Below are 13,496 nucleotides of genomic sequence, written 5' to 3'. Positions count from 1 at the left end.
GGCAGCCCCCCACCTCAGTAGCCCCATCTTCACTCTGCTTTGGCAAGCAGGCCCATTAGCTCTGGCCAGTGGGTTCTCTGGTGGTCAGTGTGAGAGGACAGCAGGCAGTTGAGAGTCAGCTCAGCTCTAGTCTTTCACTGCAGGCATGCGACAGGCAGGGGCTATGTGTACTGTCTATGAGCCCAGCCTGTGCCAGTTTGGGGGGAGGGGGGCGCATGGGCTCAGTGAGGGCAAGTTTGAATAACCTAAGGGCCACACTGAACTGGGCATCCCTCCTGTGGCTGGGCCAGCCTCTGTTCTACAGTTGTGCTTCACTCACATGGTGGTGGTCTCAGAGGCTGCTCCCCTGATAGAGGACTGGACCCAGAGAAGTGCCTGGCCATCCTGAGGTTCTTCCACTCGCTTTAGACCTCCTCTCCCTCTTATTGATAGGGGTAATGATGCTGGTTCTGTTGGCTCCCAGAGCCAGCTCCAGACCAAGGGACCAGGGGAGCATTCTGTTTCTACAAAGCCAATGGGGACATGGGCTTCTAGACGGGTTGTGGTTTGCCCACCCCACCCCAGCCTGGAGCAACTTCAAGCCCAGTGTTTTCTCTGCCTTTACTGCTCCAAGCCTTTCTGCAGGCTCTCTCTACTTTACCATTTATTGGCGGGAGCCCCTCAGCTAATGGTGCTTGCTTTGATGTATCCAAATGCTGTAGGCAGGGGGCTGGGGGGTGAGGGGATGGGGAGGATCTATCTCATCCTAGTCCCCCGAGGACCATCAAGATTCAGAAACCCATCCAAGGACTCTGGAAAGTCAGAAATAAGGGGTGGCCACTGTAAGCCTCCTCACCCACCTGTAGTGTTTTCTAGGGAGGTCTGGGGGCTCCAGGGCTTAACGGTGCAGACCTGGGTGGGAAGAGTCTCTGATCCCAAAGGATCCCTAGGTGTCTGTGAGTCGGGCATCCTCTCAGGGCAGCTGGTGGCTACCCAAATCTTGCATGCTGGCCTCATTCACTTGGTCCCTCTCCTCACCATCAAATCACGGAGAACAAACCACCTGAGCCCAGGCAGCAGCCACTGTCTGGAGCAAACTGTTTACCAGCAGGAGGCTCAGTCTTCCTATCTGAGAAATGTGTCCAATTAAAATGACCCATTCTTAGGCATGTTGGAAAGATATGATAAAATAAGATAACCAGATCCGCCCATGCCTGAGGACATGGGAGAGGACCTTGGATGTAGGATGCAGGAGAAAACTGACCGGAAGGTTGCCCTGAGGAAGCTCTAACTGCCCCCAGGATACACCTCTGAGACAGGGCTAGTGTCCCAGCTGCATCCAGAGCCTTTGACATGGGGACACTGACAGTCACCAAAGGCAGAATTGCCACTGCTGTCAGAGAGGAGGCAGGGAGCTGTGGGTTCCTCTCTTTACAAGTTCCTATCCACAGATGAGCCACCAGTCACCCTGGCCATGTTAAGCTGCAGCTCATGGTGTGAGAGGATAAGTTGTCAGACTTTGAGGACCAGGGCAGGACCCTAGAATCCATCTGAGAGATCTTGGGAGCCATCAATGGTTGTTGAAGTAGGTCCTTGAGCTCGGGCTGTCTGCATCTGAAAATGATAAACTCTGAGTCAGTTCTTGCTTGTTTTCTCCTGGAGAGAGTAGGCTAAAGTCTTAGGTTAGCTCCAGCCAAGGCTCCAGGAGGGATGGCGGAAGCCTAGACTCACTCCTCCCTCCACACTCAACACCTGGGCATGCTATAGCCAGGGGCGAGTTACCAAGCCTACTGAGCCAGCATCCAGGGTTTGTTCAAGAGAACACTTGCTAGTTGCAGGGACCCCTCAGCCCATGACCCACACTCAGACCTCTTGTTTGACCTCACATGGGTGTTCTTTTCCACAAACTACCACTTACCTCTTGGTCCCCTTTCCCTGTCTCTATGGCAACAGACAGAGGGCTTGGCTCATTAAAACTAAATAAAAAAAGGCCCTAGCAGGCGAGGCAGCCTAATGAGTAACTGCTGAGTCAGAGCAAGTAGAGGCAGAAGCAGGTGAAGGCTGAGGCCTAAGCGGGACACATGCGGGACGCCTTGGGTTGTCCTGGAACACACCTGCCAGCCAGGACACCTGTCTGCTTGCCTGGGGCTTCAAGATAGGTTTCCTGGTCAGACTGAAAGCGAACAGTGTCTGGTGGCTGCCTTGGCCTAGGTGGTGGTGGTGCTGGTAGTGTTGGAGGTGGTGGTAAGTGACACCTGCAGCTGTCTGTCTGTATTGCAGAATTGTATGATCACTTGAATTTTCTAGACCCCTGCACTGGTGCTCGCAACCTGTGCTCACTAGAAAGTCAGGTTGGCCTCCATAAACCCCTTATTCAGGGATCAGCAGCTGCCCCCCTTACCAGCCTTTCTAGGTTTTGCACCATAGCCAGGTTCAAATCCCACCTCAGCCATTAATGCCCAGAGTTATACCCTCCCCATGCCTTGGTCTCCTCTGGAAACCGGGAGTAAAGCTTGCCTCATCTCATCGTCATAAGAATTCTGTAAGAACAGAGGTTGGTCAGAAAGGAGCCGGATGCATGGTGGTGGAAGTGCAGGAGTGCTAGCCACGATGAGGACACTGAGCTGCTTTTGAAGGGTTCAGAATCCTGTCTCCCGTGCAGTCATGGTGAACTCTTCTGTATCTGGGTCTTGTGGTGTTTTGCCAGCCACTGCTCTCCTTAGAAAGCTGTGCACACCCCCGCAGCACAGCATGCACACCACACCTCACAGTCCTGCTCGTATCACCCACAGAACTGCCCAATTCCCTAATCCAGCCTAAGCCTCCACACAGTACCTCAGCACACACCAGGAGTCGGCCTATACTCCAGCCCGCAGGAACAGGTTGGATGTCCTCTGGGGTCCCAAGTCCTATGCTCCACAGAGAACTTACAGAACTCCTCCCTGGAATGGCTACTGCTATCCTCAACAGCTGACCAGGGTCTTGGTGACCTGATTTAGACCCAGGGACATGGATTTCTGCACCTGCCCAGTCTTTGTTCTGTCCAGGGCTCCTGGCCAGCCTCTACCAGTACTGGGAAAAGGTAGCTCTGGTCCTCTGAGAACAATGCTGGCCACACAGGACTGTGCAGAGTCCATTGGGCTTTGGGACTCTCTCCATTCTCTCCGTGTGATAGATGGAACCCAGAGCCCACAGACCCTGGGAATGTATTCTGACATTCTGCGGGTGGGGGTGGGGGTGAGGGTGGTCTAGCAGAGCAACAGGGTAAAGTAGAGACTGCTATAGGCCTGAGACAATTGTTCTCATCTGAGGGAAGAGGGATCCCTAATGATCTCCCTCTGGGAAGGAAGATACTTTCTGACACTTCCCAGCTGCTTGGTGGGTAGATAGGTAGGCCAGGCATAGAGGTGGTTCTTGACGTGGTTTATGGGCCTGGCTTGACTCTGACCCATTATTCCATAGTGGTGGGTCACAGCGGACATAGCCTCAGATAGTAGGGCCTGCAGCCAGGTACCCAGGACAGGCTGGGACAGGCAGGTGCTGGCATGAGGCCTTGATAAGGCTGCACTTTCTTTTCCACTACCTTAGCCATATCTGACCATAGGCCCTGCTGTCCATAGATGAGATGGTGGGGAGACACCCCACTGGTGCTTACCCTAGGTTCCTGGAATGGCCTTCATGAGTCTGTTGAGCAACCAGACACTGCCATGAGTAGAGTCCTGAAGGAAACAGGGTGAACAGGGAGGGATATGGTCTGAGTTGGAAGGCTTGCAGGACCCAGCCTGGGGGTGTGGAAGATAAGAAAACAGCAGATCTCACCCACTTTAAAGACCTTCAGACCTACAAGGATCCAGGGAGCCCCCCGTAGAGCTAAGCTGGTAGACAGGGTTCTCATGGGAGCAGTGAGGGCTTTATCCTGAGAAGCCTACTTAGAAGAGGAGGCATTAGGGCCAGGTCTTAAGAGGGGAAGGGAATCCTACCCCAAAGACCAGTACATCTACAGGGGTGTGAGCCACGCCCAGAAAGCTTGAGTCATCATCCCTGACAGAGGATAGAGAGAGGACTGAGGAAGCCAGGCAGGTGTCAGCAGGGATGGGATGGGAGAGTGGCTTCCCTTTCCAGCTCTGTGGGTCATAGGCTTGTCTCTGCAGCAGGGGAGAGCCAGTGAAGACACTGGGGTAAAGGGATGCCCTGTCTAGACCACACTTAGAAAGACCCAGGTAGTGATGGGTGGCTGTGGCCCAGAGGTTGGATGGAAGGGGAGACCTGGGAGCCCAAGGCCTGAAATGGACTAGAAATGAGGAGAGAGAGAGAGAGAGAGAGAGAGAGAGAGAGAGAGAAGCACATTTCTGAGCTGTGAGGGGTTCCAACAAGGGCAGAGACTCTGTACTTCCTCATGGCCCAGTAAAACACCTCTGTCCAGAACACAAATGACCTCTCCCTTGGGAACAGGGGACAGCAGAGAACAGTGGTATGAGCTGTAGGTCACAGCATACACAAATGGTGGCCAAATATATCCATCAGGGTGGGGCTCATCAGCCCCACTTTATTGAACCTCGAGCTCAGAGAGGGCAAGCGCTGAGCCTAGGGTCACACAGCAGGTGGACTACATCCCTGGTGACCCCCTGGCTCAGAACTCGAAGGCTTCAGCACCCATACCTGTTGTCTCTCTCCACAGGGAGTCGAGAGGCTGCCTTCACATACGCCATCACCGCAGCAGGAGTGGCACACGCTGTCACGGCAGCCTGCAGCCAGGGCAATCTGAGCAACTGTGGCTGTGACCGCGAGAAGCAAGGCTACTACAACCAGGCAGAAGGCTGGAAGTGGGGGGGTTGCTCAGCAGACGTCCGCTATGGCATTGACTTTTCCCGCCGCTTCGTGGATGCTCGTGAGATCAAAAAGAATGCCAGGCGCCTCATGAACCTTCACAACAATGAGGCAGGCAGAAAGGTAGCACGGGGGTATGGCGGCGATGGCTGGGATGAGGGTCTGGTGGGCGGGGAGCCATGGGGGCATTAGAGACATAGTATCTGCTTTCCATGGACCGGATCCTCTTTGTGTCGTCTCTGTATCTCTCTGCAGCCCCAGGTAGTCTTTCTGTCCTTTGTACAGGCCTAACACCTCAGGTTTGGACGTGTAAGACCAGTTTCTATGTAGAGCATGACTTGGGCCTGGCTGGGGACCTGCAGGTGGACCAAGGCACCGGGCCAAAATAGCCCACATCCCTGGTTCTGAACAGTAATCAAGAGTAAGAACAACAACAACAACAACAACAACAACAACAACAACAAAAGAAAAGAAACAAAAACTCAGACAGCCAAGGACAGAAAAAGAAAGATTATGGTCTCAAGATGGGCAGGTGCAGTCAGCTGGGGACGCTTGCAGAATATGCCAGGTTTGCGTTTCATGGGATAGCGTGAGGGCTATAATGGAGGAAAATCAGGCCAGGACACACTAGGGAAGAAGTCAGGGTGAGCCCAGCCACCACAGGGAGATGAAGGCCCCAGATACTGAGCTAGGAGGAGCGGCTGCAAGGCGGCGGCAAGATGGCCCGAGATAGGGCAGCCAGCCGAGCAGAACGCAGGCTGGATCTGGCTCCTTCTCTCTAGGGGCAGCACCCATGCCTGCAGGGCCTAGGGGCTTCGTGAATGAGCTGCCTTTTCAGACAAAGAAGTGTTGATGAGTCTCTCTACTTCAGGGTATATTCATTTATTCTGTTAACACTCTGCCTTCCTTTTTTCCGGGTCAGGCAGTAGAGAGGAATCCAACTGACTAGGGGGTCTGGGATCACCTAAGGGTATGGAGAGCCTAGGAGCCCAGGGAAGGCACAGGGGCTTCCTGGAGGAAGTGCTATAGGAGAAGGTTCTTGAAGGACAAGCATGCTGTTCCTAGGGAATGGCTACAAGCAATTCCAGCCAATGGGAGCAGGAGGGGTGGATGAGTCAGGTCCAGGGAAGCTTGAGGAGGAAGGTTGATATGGGGTGTCTCCACCAGGGGCAGTTAGATTATGATGACAAAGAGGTAAGAACAGAATGGTCGCATGGCCTCCAATGGGTTCCCAGAGAAGCCCACATCTCCAGACAAGGACCAATTCATAGCACGTGGTTCAGGCCCATCTGCCAGGGATGCTAAAAAGGAAATCGCCAACATGGATCATGGAGAATAGGCAAGGCTGGACCCTCATAGGAGCCCTTTGAGTCTCTTCTGTGGCTTCTTTCTTAACAGATTTTTTTTTCCTCTTGGAAGGACGATTTCACTGTTCCCAGTTTACAGATAAGAACAGTGAGCCCCAGGGCAAGGCATTTCAGAGTTGGCCAAGTAGTCCCTCTGGCCTGAGTTCTGGCCATTGTTCACTGGGGCAAGGATTCCAGGCAAAAGACCACTGAAGACCAGCTTGGGTTATCTCCAGTTTGGGTCTGGGATTGATCTGGTAAAGAGGTGTAAGGGAGTTAAGGTAGGAATGGCCCCTGGGGCTATGGAAAGATAGAAGTTGACAATGGGACTAGGGACCAAAATTAAGGATAAGAGGTGAGTTCTGGCAGGTGTCGGCTGAGGGGATGGATAAGGGATCACAAACGTCCCAGACACCATCCTAGGGGTTTAAAGGAAAGCAGTACCATGAATGAAACTGAGAAGCAGACCACGGGAGAACAGGATAGATGGAGGCTGGCTAGGAGCCACAAGAGAAGACTGTTAAAGGCCAGTGGTACCCAGGCGTGGCAGTGCATTTACTGAGGCTGGCATAGATTGTGAGTTTTAGGCTAACCTGAGCTACACGACAAAACCCTGTCTCAGAAAGAGAAAGACCCAGACACAGCGGTGTGTGTGTGTGTCTTTAATCCCAGCATCCAATAGGCAGAGTCAGGAAGATCTCTGGGATTTTGAGACCAGCCTGATCTACATAGTAAACCCCAGGCTGGCCAGGGCTATACAGTAAGACACCGTCTCCTCCGAAAACAAACGTCAACTAGAGGTCACAGTCCACATGCCAGCTCTGTCCTCAGTTGTGTGGGAGTTGACCCTATCCCTCTGCTCAACCTTTGCCTCCCCCTGTCTGCACAATAGATGCTGGACGCTGTGCCAGCCTCCTTTGCTGCCCCTTTAGTAGCTCCACCTCTTAAAGCTGTGAGGACACTTAAAGCCAGCTAGCTGGTGGCTGCATGTGGGCCTTCTCCTCTAAGCAGCTCAGTGCTAGAATTAGCTGTGGTGGAGGCCTGAGGTTGCCACACTGATCCAGAACTGGGTCTGAACCTACCCCAGGCCATCAGACAGATGTCCCAGACCCCCTCAGACTCACAGCATTAACAGGATAGACACATGTCCTCCAACTATTCTAACCCTGAAACCTGGCATCAAGGTGTGACAGGACCATGCATGCCCTCTCCAAAGGATCTGGGGGTATAGAGTATGGAGGAGCCGGGTCCCACTTTCTTTGATCAGTTTCTAGAGCCCCCAGCGTTTGTTGGTTTGTGTCTGTGTTGTTCTAGCCCCTGCTCCTGACTGTGTGGCCTCTCTGAGGATGTTTTTTCTTCTGTCGCATATGAGGGCACTCAGTGTCTTGTGGGCCACCCTGTTCCAGATGGACACAGTTCTGTTTTACCTTTGTCTCATCCCAGTGAGGTCACTTCTGAGATTTCCTGTGATCTGAGTCATTGGCAGCAGCCTCCAACCATCTCACTCCCCATTCACCACAGGCTGCATGAACTAAAGGCTGGTGTCCTGGATGGGTTGGGATGAGATGAACCGAGCTCAGAACCTAGCTTGTTATGGGCACCAACCCGCCCTGCTTTACCTTCCCAGACACACCAGGGGCCGTGCTGGTCATTAAAGAGAGATGCCCCCTGGTGTCTGGACAGAAAGACTGATCCCAAAGATACTTAGATGTGAAGGAGCCTGGTCAATGGTTTTGCCCACGTGGGCCCCGTGACAGTGTGGACCAAGGGCAATGGGTAGATGGAATGGCTGCCTGACAGGGTGGAATCTATGGTTTCTTTCCTCTGTCCAGACAGGGTGACAGTCAGGGCTGTTTCTGTGGGAGGGTCAGGTGCTGTGCTCAGGCTAGCACTGGGGTCCTCTCACTGATACCCATCAGGCCTGGCACCCTATCAGCTGACCTCAGAGCATGTCCTGACCAAGGGTTCCTGACAGTGGTGCTGGGCAGGCTTATTCCAGATGTACGCATCTGGGAAGGAAACCCATGGTGAACCCAGTGAGGCTGCTGGTCTGAGGCCATCAAGACTCACAGCCACTCCTGGGTCCAGGCCTCAGCTCCTCCCAGACTGAATGTGAGGCACCTTCCCCACCCACTCAGGCCTGTCTTGCTGGGATAGAAGAATCCCAGACTCCCCTGGGCTGTGCAATCTGCTCCTGAAAGACTTTGGTCCTCAGCCTGGTGACTCCCTTAGCCTGGCCTTAAAGAGTTCTGCTCCAAAAGCCTGGCTCCTCCATGTCAGCCCTTCCCTGGGTACAGCTGACACCACACTCCTGTGTGTTGTGGAAGGATCCAGGCCTGCAGAGCAGTCAGCCTCAGCCCAGCCCCTCAGGCAGGAGGCCCCTTCTGCAACCTCCAGGTGTCTCCTGGGCGCCTGGGCTGGTCTCAGTGCCCCAAGTTCCTGGCTGTCCCTGGCGCCACAACTGCTGTCGCTCTCATGGCGAGGGCTCTGGAGAAGGAAACGGCACATTCTTGAATCCTGTGATCACTTCCCGGCGAGGCTCCAGCTCAGGGGACCCAGCCAAGCGAGGATTCGGCCCCTCACTCTGCAAACACCTGCCCAATCAACTTCATCTGCCCTTGCCACCAACAGGGCTGCACAGGATCTGATGTCCTCAGGCAGGCAGGAGTAGAACAGAGCAGCACGTTGTAGATCCCCAATGGGGCTCAGGAGCTATGGCCTGGGTGAGGGGTGTCCAGCAGGGACACTGGTAGCTGACTACTAGATTGCTTGGCCTTAACCAGGTCCCCCACTGCTCTCAGCCATTGGAGGAGCGTTCTCGGCCAGCCCTTGAGTGACCGGCTGCTCCTGCCTGAGACCCAGCTAGCGGCTAAACAGGTGGTCAGAGGAGAGGACTTAGCAAGCTCGGAGAAGACTAGCAGGGAACATAGCCAAGTAAAGCAGAATCAGAGGCAGGAGAGTCACCAGGATGGATGAGGGATGAGGGATGTAGGGAACAGGTACCAAGTATGCCTGAGATCAGTCTGGTCCTACTCCGTTCCACCTACTCCTGCTACTCCCGCTACTCCCGCTTCCCTCCATAGAAAACCTGGGCCAGTCCTAGCTCAGCTCCCCCAGTTTCTGCCCAGCTTCTCTAGGCCTTGCCACAGGCCATCATTCACTTAATTGGAAAGCAGTAATGGGGATGCCCATCCAGGGTCCACCAAGCAATGAGGAGCACACAGCCCCATCTTCCCCTGAACCCTCAGTGGCACTGTTGTGTCTTGGGAGGCTCTGGAATGCTCAGTGAGCTCCTACCCAGTCGTCAATGCCCATCATAAACATCACCTTCTCTGGGACCCCCCCCCCCCCGCTCCAGGTACCATTATCCCTGCAGAGTTGTGAGCTTCCCTGGGAGTTAATCTGTTTCTCTCTCTCTCTCTCTCTCTCTCTCTCTCTCTCTCTCTCTCTCTCTCTCTCACCCCCCCCCCCCCCCCCCGTGCTCGTTCTCACCCTTTTTTCAGACAGGGTTTCTCTGTAAAGCCCTGGCTATCCTAGAACTTAATCTGTCGATCAGGCTAACCTCGAACTCAGAGCTCCACCTGCCTCTGCCTCCTGAGTGCTGGGATTAAAGGTGGAGGCCACCACTACCAGCTCTCTCTGTTTCTTACACTGGACCATGTGCTCCAGAGGTCCTCTGTGAGGTCCAGGGAAGGTGCTGAGGCAGAGGCAGTCTCTGTGGGAGGTCTTCCTTTCACTCTTGTTTCATTCATTCACTCATTCACTCGCGAAGGCTTCTTGTCTAGAGCAGAGCTGGGGGCTGACAAGAGGTGCCCTTGACAGTGGGTTCCAGCCTGAGGGTGGAACCAGAGGGCAAACGCCGGAAGTCCCAGGCTGTGGAGGTGAGGCCAGTGAAGCAGGGACAGCTGACAAATAGCCCCTCGGCAGCCACAGGGCGGCGGCTAACAGTGAGTCCCCATCTTTCATCAGGCCGGCTGGCAGGGCTCTTTCGATCTGGGTAAATGAGTACCTGGGGTCAGGGATAGCTCTGGGAACTGGCCTTCCCGGGTGAGAGGGAGGCCCAAGGAAAACACAGGGTTGCACCCATCCCGGGCCCTCATGCCGCTGGGAGAAAGAACAACAACCGGCTAGGCCTGGCTGTCGGCTTCCCAGAGGATGGCACGACTGGGCCTCGCTGACCCGTGCCCTCACCCTCCCAGTTCCCTCCATCACTGGCACGCCAGGCTGTCATTAAGCAGCTGGCTGTTAAGCTCTGACTGCATGCCAGGCCCTGCACCAGGCATAAGGGCGGTCACAGGGAGACAGAGATGTAGAGGCCTGTGCTTATTAATCACCCGCTGTTGCCGGGCCTCTCCCAGCACAGCGTTCCTACCTGCTGCCGCTCAAGTGGCCCCGGTGCCATTTCCTCATTAGGGCTGGATTTAACCAAGTCTAATCAAATACACCACCCTCTCCAGAGCACGCACACGGGATCCCCATTCTTAGCTGGGGAATTCTGAACGGCACCCAGCCTCTTTCATTCCCTGCTGAGCTTCTTCTCCGTCTCCTGTAGGTTCTGGAGGACCGCATGAAACTGGAATGTAAGTGTCACGGAGTGTCGGGCTCATGTACTACCAAAACCTGCTGGACCACCCTGCCCAAGTTCCGCGAGGTGGGCCACCTACTCAAGGAGAAGTACAACGCAGCTGTGCAGGTGGAGGTGGTGCGAGCCAGCCGCCTGCGCCAGCCCACCTTCCTGCGCATCAAGCAGCTGCGCAGCTATCAGAAGCCGATGGAGACGGACCTGGTGTACATCGAGAAGTCGCCCAACTACTGCGAGGAGGACGCGGCCACGGGCAGCGTAGGCACGCAGGGCCGCCTTTGCAACCGCACCTCGCCGGGTGCCGACGGCTGTGACACCATGTGCTGCGGCCGTGGCTACAACACGCACCAGTACACCAAGGTGTGGCAGTGCAACTGCAAATTCCACTGGTGTTGCTTCGTCAAGTGCAACACGTGCAGCGAGCGCACCGAGGTCTTCACCTGCAAGTGAGGCTCCCGCGCAGGCGCGCTGGGCGCCTGCCTACCTTGCGGCCCTCCACATTTTGCACATCCTTCTTTGCTTCCGGAGCTGCCAGCTGCGGACACGGGAGGGTGGAGATGGGGGTGGAGAGCTCGAGATATTCCAGGCTCCTTCCTACCTACCCTGTCCCTACCCAGTGTCCAAGGTCAACGCAATGGTGGTCTGGTACCCAATGGAGACAAATCCCTTTACTTCCCTTCGGGAAAGTGAACCTCAAAGCGACCACAAGACTCTGAGGATCACCTCCCTGCCTGGTGGTTGGACACCGAAAGGTCACACCCACCAGTCACACTCAAAACTGTTTCCTGGGCTGTTTCCTGCTGGCCCTGGGCAGTGTGGATGGATGTTGACAAAATTATTTATGTTTTCTTAGCATCAGATGAGGACTCAGTACTAACGACTGGGTAGCCAGACCTAACCCTATTTGAGGATGCCCTACCACCATCTCCTTTCCCTCACTTCTCTTGGCCCCTCCCTGGAAGGTCCTCTGCCCCTTGCAGAACTTGAGGATGTCAGAGTTGGCGCAGAGGCTGACTGGTGGGGGGACTCCTTATCAGCACCCTGGGAGGGACTTGGTGGCCCTACAAGGCCTGAGATGGCCACAGAGGACAGCCCACTTGGAGACTGTCATGCAAATCAAATGTGGCTTGTGTCAGGTTCCAGGCATGCCTCTTCCTCGCCCTTGTCCTTCACCCTCCCAGCCCGCTGCCAGCCTCCACCTCCAGTTTACAAATTCCCTTCTCCTCTGGAGCTACCTGACACCCAGGACTGCCCCGCAGGTTCAGGAGAGGTCAGAGACAGTTGCCCCACGTGACAGATGGGCAGAGGGCAATCTGAAGATTTCCTGGAGACCCCATGTTTCTGTGAAATATACCGCTTCAGCCCCAACCAGCCCAACTCTGGAAGTTGCCAGGGTGAGGGGAGGATGCAGCCTCGTTTCCATACCTTGGGGTTTGTCCATCTCCTCTGACCCTGATGCCAGAGAACTGACATCCAGAGTTTAGGCCTGTATCTGCCAGGCTCCCGGCCTAGTGTCCACTGACACCTGCTTGAGGGACCTTATATTAGGAGGACATGGGACCTTCAAACAGGGGTCTGTGTGAGGCTTCATGTCCCATTTCCTTAGACCCTTCCAGACAGGACGTCAGAGCTTAGTCCTGGGCTCATGTCCCTGTCCTCTACAACACACGGCAGGGGTACAGAACTGCCAGGGTGGAAAATACAACTGCCCACAGCCCACCCCACACTAAGGTGTTTCATAGCAGAAGCCCATGGGAATGTGGGGTTTGGTAGCCACCAAGCCAGGTGGCCCGGACATTGACCTGGGGAAAGTGACCCTTGTTTGCCCTTGCCTTGCATCCAGCTGTGTATCCCTGTCATGTCAGGATGTTCCAAGCCTCTGGGTCACTGGAGATGTCCCACCCTGATCCTGGCCCCCATCTCCTCACCCCAAGTCCTGGGATACCCATGTCCATAGCCCAGTGTCCCCTGTGAGGAGCCTGGTTAACTTATATTGTTATATAGCGTCCCCTGTCTGTCATGTCTCTTAAGTTATTGTGACCTACACTGGGTACTGGAGGGGATGGGGGATGGCTTCCGCTGCTGTCCCCCAAGCCAGGCTCCTCCTTCTGCTTGAAACAGACCCTCGGGGGCCCCTGATGCCACCGAGGCAATTCGCACTGTCCCTGGGCTGCCAGGCACCTGCGCCTGCACTCGGTCAGCCGCAGACCTTGCCTTGGGGGAGAGAGGTGGTTAGTGGACCCAGGCAGGGCACTGGCTGTCCCAATGCTGTGTGCTGGGGTGGAGGTGGCCGGGCACCACATGTCCTTGAAGTGCCCTACTTCTGATGGGCTGTGTTCCTGCCTCCTCTGGAGGGGGGCACTTAGCCCCAATAAAAGCTGGAATCAGAAAAGCAAGTGTGTGTGACATCTCCGTGGGACAGCCCTGCAGTTCTTGCCCTGAGGGTGGGGACACACACTGCCCACTGAGCTGAGCCCTTTTGTCTTTCCCACTTCCTTCTCCTCCTCTGCTGGCTAAGGGGAGGCGTGCCTCCCCTCCATGTTTAAGGCTCTTGGCCAGGCTCGGCTGGGACTACTAGGCTTGCCAGCCTCTAGCAGCTAGCAAGAGTCCCAGGGTATGTGCCTATACGCAGATCTTGAAGCTTCTCTGGATAATACAAGATTCAGGCTGCAGGAACCCAAGACCCAATGGTCTGCTGCCTAGGAACCAACCACAGATCTGGGCCCAATATGCCCTCAGCTGGAGGTGGGATAGAAGGGCCT

The 13,496-nt window shown here is 55.1% G+C and overlaps 1 protein-coding gene across 5 annotated transcripts in view; it reads left to right on the top strand.

The window, feature by feature from the left end:
• Positions 1-13,126, top strand: part of Wnt7b (Wnt family member 7B) — a 44,672-nt gene extending 31,546 nt beyond the window's left edge. For all 5 annotated transcript variants that reach the window (XM_087557502.1, NM_001009695.2, NM_001412610.1 and 2 more), the window contains 2 exon segments: positions 4,658-4,929; positions 10,705-13,126. In XM_087557502.1, coding sequence (XP_087413628.1) covers positions 4,658-4,929; positions 10,705-11,184 — 752 coding nt within the window. In that variant the 3' untranslated portion in view covers positions 11,185-13,126.
• Positions 13,127-13,496: the final 370 nt, after the last annotated feature.

The sequence above is a fragment of the Rattus norvegicus genome, chromosome 7, assembly GCF_021556685.1.
Source record: "Rattus norvegicus strain SHRSP/BbbUtx chromosome 7, alternate assembly SHRSP_T2T, whole genome shotgun sequence".
NCBI classification, from domain to species: domain Eukaryota; kingdom Metazoa; phylum Chordata; class Mammalia; order Rodentia; family Muridae; genus Rattus; species Rattus norvegicus.
Note: the sequence above shows the minus strand (reverse complement) of the source record. Positions and strands in the feature narration are given on the sequence as shown.